The sequence below is a fragment of the Podarcis vaucheri genome, assembly GCF_965113315.1.
Source record: "Podarcis vaucheri genome assembly, chromosome: 10".
NCBI classification, from domain to species: Eukaryota; Metazoa; Chordata; class Lepidosauria; order Squamata; family Lacertidae; genus Podarcis; species Podarcis vaucheri.
Window position 1 is genome coordinate 43,679,901 of NC_138748.1, and position 20,600 is coordinate 43,700,500.

The 20,600-nt window shown below is 40.9% G+C and overlaps 1 protein-coding gene across 1 annotated transcript in view; it reads right to left on the bottom strand.

The window, feature by feature from the left end:
• The window catches only part of EP300 (EP300 lysine acetyltransferase), a 75,808-nt gene that overhangs the window by 29,175 nt on the left and 26,033 nt on the right, over positions 1–20,600 (bottom strand). Inside the window, exons 3-12 of the mRNA XM_082241261.1 lie at positions 14,673–14,849; positions 10,247–10,508; positions 9,610–9,723; positions 8,954–9,190; positions 8,251–8,344; positions 7,085–7,222; positions 4,004–4,121; positions 2,289–2,460; positions 1,454–1,531; positions 429–538 (exon numbers count right to left, since the gene is read on the bottom strand). Of these exons, the coding sequence (XP_082097387.1) occupies positions 429–538; positions 1,454–1,531; positions 2,289–2,460; positions 4,004–4,121; positions 7,085–7,222; positions 8,251–8,344; positions 8,954–9,190; positions 9,610–9,723; positions 10,247–10,508; positions 14,673–14,849 (1,500 nt within the window). The remainder of the gene's footprint in view (positions 1–428; positions 539–1,453; positions 1,532–2,288; positions 2,461–4,003; positions 4,122–7,084; positions 7,223–8,250; positions 8,345–8,953; positions 9,191–9,609; positions 9,724–10,246; positions 10,509–14,672; positions 14,850–20,600) is intronic.

Consider the following 20,600-nt stretch of genomic DNA (forward strand, 5'->3'; position numbering starts at 1 on the left):
AACATTGTATCAAGCTAATAGTCAGTGTTAAGAATGACATAGTATTTCCAGACATTAACATAGCAAATTTATTGATACCCTCTTATCAGATAAGTTGCCAGGGACTATCATGGCCAGAGACTTAAATGGTACTGCCTCTGGATTCTCAGCCCAGTAGCCCAATAAAATTCATTATTTGAAGCATGTTGCAGGTCTAACTTAGTTAACATAACTGGTTAAAATATGAACAGTACTCCCTATTTAGAGAGTGGACTACCAACACATTTAAATACATAGGGTGGTATTCAAGGTAGATCCACCAAAATTAATAAACATGACCAAGTTAGATCTCTTAATTTCAACAGGTCTACTCTGAGCAGGACTTGAGTCAAACAGCACCTATATAGTTTGGGCACAGCAGCCAACAATGGAAAGCAAAGTCAACCAACCTGGTTCATGGTCCCCGTCTGGCTTAGCTGTCCAGGGTGCTGAAGGGGAGGAGTTTGCCGGGGTCCAACTGACTGCATTTGCATGGTCATCTGGCCAAACTGATTCATTCCTGGAAGTTTACATGTTTAAACAAGATTGGTGAGTTCATCAGAATATTTATACTATGCCACACAAAAAGTTAAATTTGTAAGAATCAGAGAAGGATGGGAATCTTTTAAATAGGCAAGAAAGAAGGAGGAAGATGTCAGGGACAAACCAGTATCAGGACTGTGTGCAAGAGAATAAGGAGACACAAGGGAGTGTGAAGCTTGAAGTTAAAATGAATAGAGACAGGAAGCAAAGGCAAACAGGAACTTTATCATGGCACTGGAAAGAGACACTTACAGCACAGACATTCTGAAACAAATCAAGAGAGGAAAATGTACCAGAAATGCAGAAAAATCAAGAAAACAGCTTGGGGAAAATGATTACATATGGACATGGCCTGTTGCAATAAAAAGAAAAGGGTGGCTCTTAGAGACACTGTAAAGTATGTGGAAATATTTTGGCAACTGACACTGCTGCTGCTGTGTCCTGCCATTCCACTGCCATGTCCTGCCCAATGCTGCTGTCGGCCTCTCACATCTGGACATACTGACCCAACATGTGCCAGCACTTTGGAATCTATGCCAACTCAGTGCTCAGCTCTGATCTGCTTGTGGTAGCTTGACATTTTAGAATGATGTTGGACACTGCATGATGGGCAATGTCAAGCATAGCATTTGGGGCAATTTACATTGGCAGGCAGCTGCCAAGCACTAGCTCAGCACCCATTCCAAAGCATGCCATGCAGGAAACATATCTGGAGGAAGGTGAATAACTGATGGTGGTGGCATGCTGTGGCAGCACCGAAGTGGGAGCCGAATAGGGTGGAAGCACTGTCAGGTAGGGGACCATGCTGGAGCTAGCATGGGAAGCGGTAGAGACAATGAAAAGTCCCTACTATAGTGCCAAGTTGTTCAGCTCTCTTTTTCTGAACTCTTACCTGATGGTGTCTGCATTCGATTCACCATCTGGTTTGGCACATTGGCACGAATCATAGATGGATCGGGAAGAGGACCATCTGTAATGTAGTTGAACACCAAAATTAAAGAATTCAGACATTTTCATTTTTAAAAAAGTCAGTTTAGGGTAAGGGGAGCTTTAATTCTTAAATTCTTGGACATATTTCAGCATTTGGGGAATATTAACTTTTACATCTAGGATGTTAAATACCTAACAGCAGCACTATCTTTATAAAATTCAGCAGTTGATCAACCAAGTTCTATTTTCAAGAACCAAATGTATCTTTAGAAATGAAATGCCAGGATGAAGGGCATTATTCTGAAGGTACTTTCAACAGAATATGAAAGCATGCACAGTTCTCCAAGCATCCTCCCTGAAATTGACGATTATGTATCACAAGCAGAACAAAGGAAACCTTAAACAGAACTATATATAACTGAAGAGAGATTAAAGGGTGTAATGTCATTTGTGTAGAACTATTCGTTTTAATGATCAAATGATTGCAATTATACAGATATATCAGAATGCTGATAATGAGTTAGCCGTTTTCACACATGCTTGTCCCAATGCCTCCTTTCACACAGACACAACTACTTTGCCATGTTTTCACACTATGCACTTCTGGGCTCTGAACAAATCACACAACTATACGGGGTGAAGGCTCATATGGGTTATTCCCTCTGTACCCAGATGTAGGATGACTGTCACCCCTGTAATTCTTGAGTCCCCAAGAATCAAATAGATTCAAATGTCTATTGTTGTTGTTAAATTCATTGGTATTGTTAAATCAAACTTTGTAAGGGTACAACACTTACTTGCTGTCATCACGGGTTGTGGCTGCCCCATGGGCCCCTGACTGATAGGAGCTGGTGGCATGACTGGGGCATTTGGTATCATATTCTGCCTTTGTAGCCTGGTCCTCCTCTTTTCCTCCAGTTCCTTCTGGATCTTATAAATTTTCTCTGCTAATAAGTGGTAGTACTCTGCCTGCAATGAGAAAAGTATATGAGATGCATCCATAAGGAAAGCTTACAATATAAATATTTACAATCCACCCGAGACTGAAGGAATCCTCCAGCTACACCATATTAAGTGGTAATCTTTTTTTCCTGCACAGAAAACAGTGGCCACATTCTCATTAGAATTTCATTTTAATCCATACTAGTAAAATGCTGATCCTTGTGATGGATGCTATACACACATAGAAGGTTGCCCTTCATACTGTACTGACCTAGAAAGGGGGAGTGGGGAGAATGTGACTGGGGTCCCCATCAGTAGAGGCCAGGATACTTTGAAGTACCAGGGAGTGGTCTTGTACATGTAAGCCCAGGAAATCAAGATTCAGTGCCTTACTTCCTATGGCAAAACTGTTCAATTTACACTTCAAGTCTGGCAGATTGTGCTCCGTAATTCAAGGGCATCATCTAGGCTGCAGTTCTAGGTTGCCTGAGCATTCAGTCAGCTGACCACAAATACAAGTATCTAGTCAGCAGGCCCTATAAAATACTAGCCTCAAAAGTTTACTCCTTATTCCAAGTAACTCATCACTGGAATGAGCCTACACCAGAATGATATTTTGCTAATATCCTTTGTTTGTAGCTTTGGAACTCAGCCTCTGCCTCCTGCTTCAACTGACAGACAGTGCTCTACTAGGTCCCAGAATACAAGGTCTCAGAGTCTGTCCTTTGCATGCAAATACCTAGTGTCTGGCATGGTGGGCAGGTTTGGCCATAAGGCAACATTGTCCCAACTGCAGCACTTCATTACTGGAGTAAATGGACAAAAGCAAAGGAGTATAACCAGGAGAACTACTGAAATGGGGGCTAGTTTCTTGGTCAGAGCAGGTTTCATTCCTCACATTTGCTAAATACTATCCTATTTATATGAGGTATAGCAGGAACTACTCAGAACCAGGGCTTTGTCACCCCAATCTGGCTTTTTTCTTGGTGAAAATAGCAGCAGTGGGGAACCTCTGGCCCACAGTCCAAACCAGAGTTTCATATTTGGCCTGCAAAGCAGTTTCCTCCAAAGTATGTCACATATGACATCAGGTGTGGGGTAGGTAGAGATGCAGCTGCCAATGCAGCTGTTGATACACAACTATGAGCCTGAAAGGGTGCCACTGACTGTGTCCTGGCAGGGAAAGCAGACTTTGCCTCTACAAAGTTAAAGCTTTGAACACTTTAAAGCACTGTGCAGGGCTCTTTGCAATGATGCCATTCTGACATCCAGTGATTGACAGGAGGGTAGACACAAAGCTAGCATCTACTAGGGATCTGGCTTGCAAAGCCTAAAATGTTTCCTACTCCTAAAATAGAATATGTTTGAATCCTTGGAACTTGCTTCAGAGAAAATTGGAATTTGCTACAAATGATGATTCAGTAGTATTACTGAAGCATTCCTTCCAAATACTTATTACAATGGAAAAGAACATGACTGGCTTTTGATCAACATAATTATAGAAATGACAAAAAGACAAATCAATTTATAAATTAGTACTTTGATACCAGAAAATTACAAAATAACTTACCCTGCTATTTGCTGATTCATACATGTCGCCTTCTACTTTCCGAGCATAGGAAACAAGATTTGCCATGCGCCTATCTTTTAGTGCTGCAGGGTCAGGAGTTGGAAATATGGCTTGTACTCTGCAAGAATATAGAGGGAAACCTTGAACCAACTATTTGTCTCCTGAACTTCTGGATCCAAAAATCTAATGCCCACAGCTAGAGTTTATGTTATTCTTAATTTTTGTCAACTTCTGGTAAAAGCCAAGAACAATCATAGATGGGAATTCTGTAGCTGTACTGGACCAAGAGGTACAAATTGTCTAATTCAACTCACTGAAAGCTTGCAACATCCAGAAAACATAAGATGCCTTAATTAGGAATAGGTGTTCAGTACAAATATGAAATTAGCTGCTGTGATGCTAGCTCACAGGCAGAACAAATTCTGGAATAAGAAATTGAAGAGAATCCAGCAGAGTATAGCTTGGTACAGCAGGAAGAAAGAGAGAGTCATGATAACTGTTTCTCAGGCAAAACAAGCTTTTATAACCTTGTTATTTCTGGGAATGCGACTGATCCAGTAGAATCACCTTACAGCCTCAGAGGAAATGATAAGTCTTCTGAACCTTTCAATCTGTAACATGAAGTGTCTTACCACAAGGGGCAGCAGAGCATAGATCCAAAAGTTCTCAGTTCTAGGTCCAGGGATTCCTAACAAAAGGCTACTTTCCACTCATACGCTCTTTGAATATGATGTCTGAATAAGAACCAAAGTTTGCCACACTGAAACATCTATTGTCTCAATAAAACATGTCTTGACTGGGCCAGAAGACAGACAACAAAACCAATCCTCATCCAATCAGTGCAGTATGTGAATTATGATTAAGAACTGTCCCTTACTCAACAGTGTGAGCAACACTGTTACCTACAGCACTACTAAACAAGCCCCTGAAGCATGATAGCAAACACGGCCTGGGCTTTTTCTTTTCAATTCACCTGTTTTTCCCCATCATGAAGAAATGGCAATGGTCTAGATCAGGCATAGGCAAACTCAGCCCTCCAGATGTTTTGGGACTACAATTCCCATCATCCCTGACCACTGGTCCTGTTAGCTAGGGATGATGGGAGTTGTAGTCCCAAAACATCTGGAGGGCCGAGTTTGCCTATGCCTGGTCTAGATTACATGGACTACTTATTACATTCCCCTTAATCCATGTGTAAAGTAGATCTCTGGATGATTTGCTGAAGATCCACAATGGTTTGCCTCCAAAGAGTTTATCAGTAGAAAAATGAAAGAAAACTTGGGGGGCAGGGAGTGGGTTAGCAGGAATTGATTTTTCTGTGAAAGGGTTGTCAGCTAATTTTTGGTACTAAAATTGTGTTTAGCCTGATAATGTGTTCAGCCTCAAGAGATTCTGAATTTTAAGTATATCCACCCAATAGTTCCTCTAGCTCTTGCTGGCAGAACTTAAGGTTCTTGGGGGTTTTTTTTGGGGGGGGGGGTTAAAGCCTGAAGTCTCCTCCAGCTTATCACACTCCAATTAGCTGATGCATAAGAGCCTGAGTGGAACAGTGCTAAGGAAAATGCATATAGCCTGGGGAGGTAAATTCAAATTCTCACTAACCTGGTGTGTATCACATTGAACCATAGTTTAAAACAAATTATAATTTAATGTGAAAGAGAAACATGCTGCTTGAAAGTTCTCATGGCACTCCTTCCACACACACTCATGTTACACTGTGGACAAAATAAGCCAGAGCGACCTGGCTTGTCAGCCAAACCCGAGCCTGTGGATCATTTTGTCCAAACAGACTATAGACTGAAACCAAGGTTTGTTCCAGACAAGCTTGAGTCTGATTTGCTTCATCTTTAGCACAGCAGAAGCAAGGGAGAAGCAACATGAAAGTTTTGAGCGGTGTGCATCAGCATATTAAAGCACTGTTTAACTATGGCTTAATGTGACATGCAAACTAGGCCACTGTCATTGTTGTAACTAAGATGGATAGAGGACAATACACCAAGTACAGTGGTGCCCCGCAAGATGAATGCCTCGCAAGACAAAAAACTCGCTAGACGAAAGGGTTTTTCGGTTTTGCGTTGCTTCGCTAGACGAATTTCCCTATGGGCTTGCTTCACAAAACGAAAACATCTTGTGCTTTTTTTTAAAGCCGCTTGAAGAGGCGCAGTTGCGACAGACCGTGCTTCGCAAGACAAAAAACATCGCAAGACGAAAAGACTTGCGGAACGAATTCTTTTCTTCTTGCGAGGCACCACTGTATGCTACCATGAGCTCTTTGGAGGAAAACAGCAATGTTAAATAAAAATCTTCCAAATAAATCTATCACAATGAGTCTGTCTCCTGGTCGAAACCAGTAATAATTTCTTCTTCCTTATTGAGTCAGTATAGAAAAATGTTCTGGGCATGTTCAAGATCATCTCTCTTTGGTTTATTGGAAGTCACTTCAATTCCCCTATGGATGCCGGGGGGGGGGAGTTTATGTGGCGAAGGTTCTAAGTACCGAAAAATGGCTCGTAACCTAGGATAATTTATTTGGGCAGAGTTACAATGCTGTGTGTTTGTACACCCATCACATCATGCACAGAATTGCCATTTAGCCCTGGAAATGACTTGTGTCTTCAGGAGCAGGGTGTGGAAACAATTACTGAGAAAATAAACTCTAATGACAAAAAAAGATAGCTCAAGACAGCATGGATGACATGCTAGAACCAGATCACACTACTTGGCCCCCACTGGCTGTTTCCTCTGAATTCCAACTACAACACCCTTTTAGGCATTTGGTTCAATGTAGAGATTCCAAATGAGCTAGGCAGCAAATTGGAAATACTGCCATCTTTGGTCATAAGGCTGATTTTCTTCTTTCATTAATAACTCTGTCTGATCTTTAGACTCCTGCTCAGTCTCCCACAACTCCCATACAAGGGATACCAGTAACTGTAAAGTTAACGAGGTAAGAAAGTGAATAGTTACATCCATCACCTATGGAAGGAATGCAGCAGATACATTTAGAAGGTTTAAGAATTTTTATTGCACTATTTCAATTATTTCATCTAGAAGCTTGAAGATTTGGTGATCAATACTTACAGTTTATGAACAAGGTGATTTCTGAGGTCCTGAGTAATATCTTCATGCCATGGTTTCCGAATTCCAATGCCAGAAGGATGTGTTGCTGTTGGCATGGCCCCCAAACTAGCAACATTGGCATTTTCATTCATCATGGTACTAAAAAAAAAGGGGGGGAGGGGGAAGAGGTGATTATCAAAGACACAATAAACCTCATTAAGTGAGACTTTCTTTATATGTAAACACATCACAAGTAATTGTATATGAAAGTGGCCTACTCATGCTCAGATTCCTGCTCAGCCATAGGTGGATAAACATTTCTCTCTCTCTCTCTCTCTCTCTCTCTCTCTCTCTCTCTCAAATACATATGGATGATATTGCACTCTTCTTTCAGGCAAGGTTCTACATTAAGGTGCGTTCCAATATTAATTTACTTTCCACTTTATAGATGGAGAAATACAATTCTGAACATTAGCTGAGTACTTGTTATTAACCAACAATAATTTACAATGGTCAGGAGTGTCCTCACTTGACCTCTGTCCCATGCAATGAGCAGCAGTAGCAACATTATGCACAATAACCAACTTTAATTTGTATTATCTCTACCAATCACAACATGTACCTTTTTGTGGAACAGAATTAATTATTTAGCCCGGTATATGATATATATTCATATTATATATCATAGTTCAAAACCTGTGCTATATAGCATGTGTATCACTAGCAGAATGTGCTATACTAATTCACTGACAACATTTAAATGCCAACACTTTCCAGTCAATATAGAACCGGCGATCTAAGAGCATGCAGCAGCACTATAGAATTCATTAACGAGACACATGCATATCTACTATGAAAGCAATGCAGCTACTGCAAGGTATTTTGCTTTACCTATAACCTTTACAAAAAAAGTTTTCAGGTAAATGTGGAGCCCCTATAGCAGAACAGAGTGTCCCAATGCTAACTCAGTATGCTGACCTCAACAGATTTATATCAGGCAGACAAAAATGCCATCTCTGAGCTTTACTCAGAGGTCACAGATAAAATTTTAAAATATACAATATTTTCCTTTTGTAAAAAACCATCTTGTTTAAAGTTACTATTTTGTAGCTCTGCCACTTTTGTGAATTCTTTCCTCAATGTATTATTCCGAAAGTTGCTTTCTATACAATTAAAAATAAACTTACTTTTGAGAATTCATAGCTGGATGCAACATTGATTCAGGTAGAAGACTCTGGGCTTGAACACCAACACCTCCATTCACTCCCATAGGATTAGCATCTAGACCAAAAGAAAGAAAGAAAAAATTAAACTATGCTCTACTGTAGATTAATTGCTTTGGGTGCTTAAGTTGTTTCCAGATATTCTAGGGTATACATGCTGCTATCATTGCTGCAAAACAGATTTTGGCCCTACTACAAAACGGCTTCTTTCCCTCCATATGAATGTGTAGGAGCAGCTCAAGGGGGGAGGGAGCACTTATGATGGCAGAGGCAGATTTTGCTTCCTTAACTGAGTCTCAGATTGCAGCGTGTTTAATTTGTTCATCAAATTAAAAATGACCTCAATGGGAATCACTGAGATAACCCCTTACTAAAACTACCCTGAGTTCAACTTTTTGGTTATACTAGAGAACAATGAAACCTTGAAAACTTGCTTTTGCCATGTACAAAGCCTCACCTCACTATCACCCATTCTCCCAATGGATACAAAACTTCACAAATGCCTTTAGTAAAATACTTGAATAAGTTGTAGCTTAGGTGCTGATGGTCATATTTTTGTTTTAATGCGGAATTACATATTTTATTATTGTTGCTATGATTTGGAGTTATTAGCTGCCTTCTGAATTAAGATGGGATATACATTTTAAAAATGAAGTTAAGAACATACTTGTAGGATTCATGGGGCGAAGTCCCTGCGGTGACTGTCCTTGCTGCTGGCTCTTCACTTGAGCTTGTGTCTGCGTCTGCATCTGATTCCCTTGATACGTTAGTCCAAGGGCAGCATAAGCCCTCTCAATTGAACTGGGGTCAATCTGGTTAGCAGTATTTATGTTGGGGGTTGTCTGCTGACCAACCCCTACAGAGCCAGAATTTCCAAGTCCTACTGCAGCACCACCTAATAATGCTAGAAAAAATGAAGACATGAAAACGATCAAAAACAGTGACTAGAATGAACATAAAATACATCAACCCTTTTATAAAGTCCTTAGTAACACATCAATAAGGTTTGTGGCATTAAACTGTGTCTGTTGCTGACCTGATAAGCATGGAGGCTGCTGCCTACCACAACTTGGGCAGCTATGGCTGCGTCCTACTGTATTTGCAGACAAGACTGCCATCACAATATGACAGTGAGGCCAGAGTAGAGGGTCCATGTATATCGAGGGTCCCTGCTGTCAGGAGCACTGCTTGTCCTGTAGGAACTTGATCCTGCAGCTGTCTCTTACACCAGCCATTAATAGTATTAGGAAAAACATTATGAGAAATGGATTGATACTGCAAATCTGTAATGCCCTAAAAATAAATAAATTAGTGACTACTTACATTGTTGATTTCTTTTGTCCCCAGCATTCTTGAGAGGGAGACACACAGGACAGTCATGCCGTGTACAATTCTTCCAGTGCGATATGATTTGTCGTGAAGATGCACAGTGAGCCACTAAAAAGAGGGTTAAAAGCAATTTTACACTTAAAACTTTAAATTTCTTTGAGCCAGCTATACATGTGCTACTGATGCACAGAATCTATGCACAATTACTTGGAGTACAGTGTGGCTCATGCTTCTGAGTATATTGGACTGCATATATCTATATCTGTATCTCCAGAATTGAAAACTTTCCCCTGAAGTCTTCTTTTGACTGATAGGTCAAGGGAAATCTTAGTTGATTGAAACTTATCTTACCCAAGTACAGATCAAGGCTTTTCTGCTCTTTGCAATAGGTCAACCAGTCTGGATCTCTTATTACTTATTGCACAGTGGAGGCCAAAGTTGATTGCTAAAACTTCAGCATCTGTATCTCTCATCCTGACCTTGTAACTTGTGAGCACAAATTACTGCAAAATTGTTTTTCAGACAGTATTAGCTTCCTACTGTCACAATGGTAACATTTCCGGAGGGGCTTGACTTGACTTGACAAGAACAGGACCAAAGATTTCTATGAGATGAAAAACTTTATACTTACCCTGGCAAGATTTTCCAGCCTGGCAATGTGTCATGTGGTTGAGGACATTCTTCATGGTTCGACAATGAGGGAGGTTGCATTGCCGCACCTCACCATTTGCTTGTTCCCGCCGCTGACATTTGTGAGCATGTAGGAGGAGAACAAGTTGCTGCTGAATGAGCTTGCGCTTTTCTGGGTCTGCAGTTGGTGCTCCTGATCCCATGCCCTGGGGGGCAGTTGACACCATTCCAGCCTGCTGAACTGGAGGTGTCTGCTGTTGACCCTTCAAAGGTAAATAAAGAAGACAAATGGAAGTCTAACCCTGACAGTTCTCTAGAAGTCAGCAAAACACAAAGAAGTTATTCATGTCTTTTGAAAGTTTGCTTAAACCTGTAGAAGCAGCAGCTATATGAATTACTTTAAGATAGCTTAATAAATCCTCTCTCTCAGAGAAAGCTCTTATTTCTTTGAAGAAAATCCATTCTCAAGCAAAGTTCCACAGTGCAACTTAATGCTCATATAGTCCCTAAAGAAATCAGCCATACAACACACAGCCTACTAATATAATGAGTATGAGGAATGATTTCATGAATCAATATTTTCTAACCTCCAGCAGCCAACACATAAACATACCATCCCTAAATATGGAGCAATGCAAAGGACGGATCAAGCACAGGAGACATAGTTACTGTAGCCACTACCAATGCAACACAGCAAACTAATATTGCTGAGGTTGATAATTAGAAATATATGTCCTATTCTGCTTAGCAACCACCTTGCAATGCCACTTCTGAGGCTGATCTCTGGAAGTGGCAATGCAAGCATTATTCCATATTGCTTTTCATTCAACTTCAGAGAGCTTGACTTGATTTGGTTTTAAGGATCTTCAGGCTTGCTTCATTAACTGGGAAGGAATAATTATTGTTTTTCTCTTTTAACAAGGGGTCAAGGTATGAGAATTCAGCACAACTAACATTGTACCATCCATGGAAGAAATTCAGTTTTCATGTCAGCTTCACCCAAATACAGTAGTAAAGGGATTTCTTCACTTTCGGCCTGTTTTCAAGTATACTGGAGCTTCACAGCTTGAAACTAACTGGGCACCATAGGCAAAGGCTAACTCCAGTTTGAACAAAAGTTACACTAATAACTGAAATGAGCTTTCCTCTGCATTACTGATCCACATGAACCATGCTTCATCCTTCCCAAACTGACTACAACATAATACTACAATTGAATTACCATTTAGCAATGCTGTAAATTCCAGAACTTTGACTCTTCACATGTATGGGTATTATGGCGATTCACAGTAAAACCCCACTGTCATGAATGGAACTTCCCTATACAGGTGGTAGGATTGTGGCACTCACAGATAGCTTCACTCTCTTCAATTTAATTGGTGTACCCAATACCAATTGGATTTCAATCACAACTAATAAACTTACTCTCTATTAGAGTAATAAAGAGTAATACAACATACCTAATTAGCATGATCTATATTCATACAGTGAAGCTTTTAAAGTGCTCTTTGCCAATGCTATATGGATTATGGTGTACAAGTTTACACTGGCCCAATTTGTACATAACATTATTCCATAGTTTATTTTAAACTATGAGAAGTGTGCTCCTGCCCACTCTATAGTCCCTATGGCCTTTTAAACTGTGAATGGGTGTGGGCTATTGTTTTTGCTTGTTACTATGTTATGTATTTTTGTATTGTAAACCATGCTGTGATCCTCGGATAAAGGGTAGTATATAAACTTAATAAATAATAGTAACAATAATTTGTTCCTCCCCTACTCCTGCATGTGCCTGCCCCTCTCTCATTGAGGTAAATGTTTGACCAGTTCTATGAAGAGCAGTGTTAGAAACAGAGATATTAAAGCTATTCGTCATATGGCCCTTAAACCTAGGTTACAGGCACACTAATGGAATGTTTAAGCACTTTTAAAAACAAAAAACAAAAAAACCCCATGATTACAAAGCCGAAAATGAATTTTGTATACTGTCAGCTCCAGCTAAAATCTGACTCATGCCATAGCATGGCAGCAAAAAACCAACAATGCTGCTGTCAGTGGCGGAGATGTCAGGTGCCATCCTGGCGCCCAGGCATCTTCACTTAGTTGCAAGTGTCTGATAGCCAGGTGCAAAATGAGCATGGTGCCTGGCTAATTTCGAACGCTGTAAGAGAGGCAAAAATGTTTACCCATTCAAGGGAGTGTAAGTAGAATTCACCTCACATTTGAATTTATTAGGTTAGTCAATTCTCATTATGTGCCAGTGTCAGGAAGCCTCTGCAGAGGGAGGCCGCTGTTTCTGCCCTCATTGACATGACTGTTACAGCAGTAGACGACTATACTGCCTATACTCATTAAAACATAAAGGTAAAGGTAAAGGTACCCCTGCCCGTACGGGCCAGTCTTGACATACTTTAAAATAAACTCTAGTTTAATGTAATGTGTGAACTAGTTCACTATTGGAATCTATTAGATCTGAGAGCCAAACCAACTGTTGCTTATTGGCATGCTGATCTGATGAGCAGCGCAACATGCTGCCCATGTGATTCCCAATTGGTTTGGATATGGTTTAAAAGTTAATGTGAACAGTACATAATGGAAGCAAGCAAAGAGGAGCACTGTAAGATGTTTTGACTTCTCCTAATCTTCTTTGTTCCCAGTATTTTTTTGGCAAAAGTTCATTACAGTTCTATTAAGATCTATACAATGTTATATCACTTTTAAAATGCCAATATCTAGGGATGTACAATTTGACCATAAGGTGCATAAGACATTCTTTTTAGTCAGCAATCAGAATTAGCTTGAAATAAGTGAAGAGCTACACACCTGTGCTGCTCAGAGTAGATGAAGATGATGAACGAAGATTTTAAAAAATCCACTTTTTACAGAGCAACACTTGGCTACAAAGATTACTGGCAACAGCTAGCCATTCAGAAACAGCAGTCTAAGAATGTTTGGGGGTCTGACTTACACTCTTAGCTTTCCACTTTTTAAGAGCATGGTTCCATGCACGCACTCAGGCCACACATATAATGCAACGTGAGATAAGTAATACTGCATGCATACCTGCAATTCTATCCCCCACAAGGGTGGTAGAGAAATTAAGACAGGCTATACACAACCCAGGAATCAACTCTACACAGCCTCTTCAGTGCTCCCCTCTCCAGCTCCAGCCTGCTTTTCAGTGTGATGCCTTCATCGCCCACCGCCCAAGCCCCCCCCCCCCCACTTCCCAGAGAATGGAACACTGAAAGCTAAAAAAGGCCAATATAGGCCACCAGAGAGAGAGGTGGTAGCTCTGCATGGCCTTTGCAGACCTCACAATCCAAGTAACACAGTTTGCCCATCTTCACCACAGTTCACAGCAAGGAGAAAGGGACATTGGAAGCTCCAAGGAAGTGTCACACTCTCCATGTTCTGACCAGCCTGGCTCCTCCAACATCTTACCCAGCTACATTCTGCCTCCTCCTCCACCTCTGTATTGTCCAGTAAGAAGAGTATGTTCCTTGATACCCCTGCCTCCAACCTCTCCACCATTCCCAAAACCTGCTGTTAAAAGTACCAATAAGGCACACGTCATCTGGAAGGGAATAGGGATGCTAAGAACCTTATGAGCATGTACAGGCACCTTCCCACTCATATGACCACTGACAAATGCATCATTTTTGGTGCCAAAGGGGGGCAGAATAGGACAGAAAGGACTTGTGTGTGTCCCACTGACATGCACAGTTATTGGGAATGGAATCTCTATGTACACAGAGATTCTCTTGTACTGCTGTGTCACTAGCTCCGCACTGTGGAAGGCAGGATTAACAAGAATCAAGTTAAGTGTGTGCACATTACACTGTCTGCTCATTGGGAGCTCAGGTGTATCTGTGGTGCAATGCTCCACTGAATGTGTTGGCTCAATGGCTGCAAAGCATAGATTGGCAAATGAATGAACTGATGCAATCACTCCTCATCAAATACATCTTACATCCTGCTATGACAATGCACCTATGTAAATTCACATAAAGTCAGTTTCCAACAAAAAATAATTTTATGTCATCCATTTCTTCCTATATCCCATTTCCCCTTGAACCTTCCACCCATATTTTCAACAAGCACATGAACACAGTTTCAGAATACATCACAGACTGTTATTTCTATATGTTCTCCAATATATGGATGGAAATAGTACTGTCTGCCCCCTAAAAGGCTAGAATTCAGATGATGAAAGGGTAGGTATGAGAATTATGCAAAAGACAAGGAGATATGGTTCAAGTAGAAATGCCATTCAAAAGAAATTAAAACTCAACTAAAATGCCTTTTTCCTCTAGGTTGAATACCTTATTTCTCATGATTTGACATAATATGGAACCCTTTAAGACAAAATACTGCTATATCTTGAACTAGCTCTACAATAATTTGAAATAGAAGTTACTACCTACCATATTAGGCATTACTGGACCAGGCACTGGCTTCTTGTCCATTGGAAACTGGGGTAAACTGTTAGGTAATACAGGCTTATTTTGCATCTGGGGACCAAGTCCACTGGCTCCAATTGGTTGTCCAGGATTCTGGCTGTATGGTGGTACATAAGGACCGGGGTTGTTCATCATTCCCATCTAGAAATTAAAGAATGACAATGAAGGAATATTTTCATTTTCTTCTGTTCATTTCATGGTATACACTATGGTTAACTACTGTTTGGTTCAAGGAATGGAATATCAACAAACTGTAAAGTAACAAATTCTGATCTACATATACTCTCTTAATACTATCCATCTCTTTCCAAACCCCAATTCAATATTGATTGTACTGACAATTAATAAAATTTTGCTATCATTCAATACTTTCCATTTTCCCTTCATTTTAAATCAAGTATTTCATATATATATTCCTCCAGATATTGAATTATATTGACTGAGCACCTCAAAAGTTAATTTATCCTTGAATGCTTATGATCCAAAGGCACACCTTCAATTTTACAATCTGAATATTGAGCCTGATTCTGATCATAGGTCATGAAGAAATTGAAGATTTGAAAGAATGTCTCAATGGTTTGGCAGATTAAAGATTTTATATCAAAGCAACACCCAAGCCATTAATTGTTTAACAAAGAATTATATATCACTTGATCTAAGAAAACCTCTAAGCAAATTACAAAAATGTAAAATACAATTATTGATAGTTCCTAAATGTCAAATTTTTACAAGTGCAGAATGAGTATTATGAATCACCTTTAACAGTGTCAGTGCTCCAGACTGAAGCTGTCAAATGGGCGCATATATATATACACACACACAGAGACACACACAAAAAATAATAATAAGCAGAACACGTGAGTATATATGGAAAACACAGCTGAATCTGGCAGCTGCCTAAACTGATGTTTTCTACATTTATTGACTTTTTCACTATTAGCGGTTGAATAGTAATCCAACAGTTCTCCTGACATGTGTGGATACTACACCCTAGAATCACCTAACCTAACATGCTAGTGGAAGCCAGCAAATTGTCTCCCACTAGCACAATGGGGCTTCTCCTGCTCCACCAAATCTACTCTGGCGAGTCAAGAGAATCCCTAGAACATTGCAGGAGAAGGGACAGTTCAACCTGACAAGCAGAAATGCATGCACTGACAGAACAATCATTACATCATGAAGCTGAATTCCTCCATATGGTGGTGATGGTATTATTATTATTATTTACAATGTTGGACTGGTCTAAATCATGACAATCTTTAAACAGTTATCAAAAAAATGCATGAGTTTTCAGTTGAAATTGAAGCAACAAGGATCTGCCCTTCTCCCCGGCTCCAAGCTGGTGGACCCCTGCCCATTATAAATAAAATACACAATCTCTGTGCCTCTTTCAGAAGTGTGGTCTACCAGAGCAGGTAATTTTCAATGATTGGTTCTTTATACAGGAAGATTTTCTATGTCTCAGATCTTATCTACTTGTCCAAGTAAGTTCATTTAATACTATTTTGCTAGTAAAGTTCCTAGATAGCAGGAAATCTCTACTGGAAATTATAAGAAAGCTCTGCTGGCCACAGTCCATTTTACACAGAGATTTTAGTTGCAGAGAAAACAAGCACATTGTTTTTAAAAGAGGAAATCTGTGGTTTAGACAAAGTAGCAGGTACGAACATAATTAAGAAACCAGCAGTTAAATAAACCTAGATGGCTACAGTGGAAGAGTCCATTCTATGCACTACTGTAACATACTGGAAATTCCCTTCCAAAACTTTCTGATATCATTATCTTTTACATTATCTAATACTCATCAACACAGACAACTCAGTGCCCTGTTCTCCAGTAGAGACAGCTGATAAAGGTAAAGGTAAAGGTACCCCTGCCCGTACGGGCCAGTCTTGCCAGACTCTAGGGTTGTGCGCCCATCTCACTCAAGAGGCCGTGGGCCAGCGCTGTCCGAAGACACTTCCGGGTCACGTGGCCAGCGTGACATCGCTGCTCTGGCGAACCAGACCTGCACACGGAAACGCCGTTTACCTTCCCGCTGGTAAGCGGTCCCTATTTATCTACTTGCACCCGGAGGTGCTTTCGAACTGCTAGGTTGGCAGGTGCTGGGACCGAACGACGGGAGCGCACCCCGCCGCAGGGATTCGAACCGCCGACCTTTCGATCGGCAAGCCCTAGGCGCTGAGGCTTTTACCCACAGCGCCACCTGCGTCAGAGACAGCTGATGCCACCCCCTAAAAAGCTCACACTGCTAGTAAGTTGAGGTGGATATAAAACAGACATAACTCTGTAGTATAGTAGTAGTAATTAGGGCTGGGAGATACCTGAAGGAGCATCTCCACCCCCATCGTTCAGCCTGGACACTGAGATCCAGCACCAAGGGCCTTCTGGCGGTTCCCTCACTGCGAGAAGCAAAGTTACAGGGAACTAGACAGAGGGCCTTCTCGGTAGTGGTGCCCGCCCTGTGGAACGCCCTCCCATCAGATGTCAAGGAAATAAGCAGCTGTCCTATTTTTAAAAGACATCTAAAGGCAGCCCTGATTAGGGAAGTTTTTAATATTTAATGCTGTATTGTTTTTAACACTCGATCGGGAGCTGCCCAGAGTGGCTGGGGAAACTCAGCCAGATGGGCAGGTAATAAATTTGTTGTTGTTGTTGTTGTTGTCGTCATCATCATCATCATCCGCTTTTCAACATAGTGGTGTATCGCCAGCCAAACATCGAAGTTTGGCGATATGCTATAATGTTGAAAAAACAAGATGAATTGGCCTCTGCCAGCAAGACACCAGCTGAAACTGCCCTAGCTCTCACAGCCCCGGTGCTCTCTTGTGTGAGCAGCAATAGGATTGGAGCTGCTTTGTGCCACTCAGCTGGGGGGAGGGAACGCCCGTGAGTGGGCAGAGCATCAGGGCTCCTTTAACTGCTCGCTATGGGGAGCAGTAACCACGCTATGCTCAGCTGAGCAGTTTCACAGCGCCGCCAGCCTGCGGGAGCTAGCACAGGGCTGGGGGCTCCTTTGACTGCTCGACTGATGCAAGGGCAGCTGCACACTCCTCAGTCGGGCAGTTTAAAGATGCACTTCACAGATACAGCTTGTTTCTCCCTCTCTGTCATATGAGAACAAAGTGGGATGGCTGTTTCACTCAGCGAAATACCGCTGAGTGAAGCACACATCGCGGCCTGTTCCTCATACCGGTCTTGGGCGATATATCACCCAGGCCTAGTAGTAATGGGGAATCTGTGTTCCTTAGCCTCAAACATAGAGAAGCATGGAAAAATAACTGAACACACAAGCTTGGTTACATCAGTGGAGAATGGAGCCTCTCTACTATCCTTCTACTGGGGAACAGAAGACAATTGCAAGTTGTTCGGCTCTTGCTAAGTCATCCCATGTGCTCTGTCATTCTTGTGTCTTCAGTTTGTGTACCTCAAAACATGCCACATAGGCAACCCTGAAAATTAAGACTACATAGGTTTAGATCTACCTTGACAGCATAGATCATGAAGTTATACATAAACTGGCAGGCACAATATGTTGTTTCTCTGGTAGTTGCTGTAGCCAACTTCAGAGTGACTGGTTAGAGTTTATTATTGCTTTTTAAAGAATGTTTAAAGTTTTCATTTGCTAGAGCATAGGAGGTGGGAAGGTGCTCAGTATGCTGTGCACAGGAATCAAGTGGACTGCTGGCAAAGAGATGAAACATTTCAACGCACCACTGCCAGCCCACTGAATTTTCATACTGGATTCTAGAGGTCAAGCTCCCTAATACCTGTCCATCCTAGAAAGCAAGAGAGCTGGCGGCACAGAAAAGAAGCACTTCATTCCTCTGCCACCAGCCTGTAGTACCTCTATGCTACACAAGTAGGGAAAGGAAGAACGGGGAGGCGTGGAGTGACTCATGCCTCTGCCACTAGTCCATTTGCTTTGTTTGCTGGATTTGCAGAACGAGTCTTTATTTTCAAGACATAAAGTACAGTGGTACCTTGGTTTACAACCATAATCCATTCCGGAGGTCCGGTTGTGAACCAAAACAGTTTGTAACCCAAGATGCGCTTTCGCAAATGGCCCCCCCCCCAAATGGGTTAGAATCCCAAAAAAGGGGCACACACTTCCGGGTTTGATGTGTTTGTAATCCAAAACGGTTGTAATCCAAAGCAGTTGCAAACCAAGGTTCCACTGTATAGGAACACAAAAGGCTTGGTGCCTACTGTGTTTCTAGCCTGTAGAATTCTTCACTCTGCTTTTTACCCAGAGCAGGGGCTGACAAATATTCTATCCATCTTCCATCAGCCACTCATTGAGTACTATTTTTGGCTGGCTGTTAACTTTGTGGCCAATTTATACTATTATTGTCATTAATTTTTAAGTAGCCTTCTGCACAATCATCTCGAAGTTATGCACAAGATAATAAAAATGAAAAGTGAAAAGACGGTTAAAAACACAAAACACAGCAGACACATTTAAAACAAAACTCAAATAATATAAAGTAGATACAGCAAAGACCCATTTATCCAGTTGAGAAAGCTTGTGCACAATTGTTATAATCCTATTATTTTTTAATATCTGATTGGTCTGGGAATAACCTCTAGCATTCTCTTCCATTCATGATTTCATGTGAAAACTTACTATGGACTATCAGCAGTCCCTAGATTCACAAGTAAAACTCAAGAGATAAATGCTATGACCACCAAGGTCCTTTGCAACTCTTACGATTCCAAAATATCAACAGATTTTAAGTTTAATGTTTGTAAAGTGTACCCATTTGGATTCATAACTAAACTATCTTCATGAGCCATTCTTCCAAGCCTCTAACTTACTAAATTATCAATGTCGTTGCACCAGCATAGCCGACTACTATTAAGTGTAATATGGCTGAGATGTGAAGAGTAGGTCTGTTCAATGCACTGGCTCTCTTACAGGGTACTATAAGCAGGCCGATTGTTAAATCCCAGTTAAGGCCATATTATGTTGCGAACTACTCTGTGATCTTTGGTTGAAGAAAACGATATCAATTTAATAAACAACAACAACAATTAAAATAAACTTGTGGTATTTATTCTTTAGTCATTGCTCAGGGAACTGACAATATTCACATTCACCGATTAAACATAACAATGAGTAGTAGAAGCTCCTATATTTGGGAGGGGGTGGTTCTCCACACACACGTTCTTGGCAGCAAACTGATCCTCTAAATACTCAAATTTGGAAAATTCTCTATAGATGCTAACAGAGCAGATGGCACTGGAAACTTCTGTTTCAAGAATGCAATTTACTCCACCTCCCCTGTTAAATTCAGTCTGCAGCATGTGCATTTTAAAAGCCCAAACTGACCACACTCCCACTGTAAACCAGTGTTAGAAACTCAGAACTTTGTGAACTTAAGGAGGAATAGCCACTTTATCCAGGGACATTTCACACATACATATAGGCCTATTCTTACCTCTTTTTCTTAATGGTGACACAGACCATTCATAATGTAAGTGGGGTAGGTGAAGAGAAGCTACAACAATTAACTATAACATTGTTCACTGCTCCTGCTCAGGCTGCACAGATAAAGCATGTTGGCTCCTGAAATTCATTCTGATTTTGTAGATAAAATAAAACTTATAGAATTCTACAGGATGTCTTATTACTGTGTGAAAACAATCAAAATCCAAGGATCCTGAGGCATGCACCTCACACTTAGGCTTCTTTACTTGGTCACAAGTGGCTGATAGCCAGGTGCAAAATGTTCCTGGCTAATTTCAAACACTGTTGCAAGCTACTCTAGCATGTTTGCTCTAAGAAAAGACATGTGAACCATCATCAAGAAAAAATAAAGGAGAAGATAAGATGGACTTTCCCCAGACATATAAGATTACAGCATTTGAATTAAATTCAGTATTTACCAA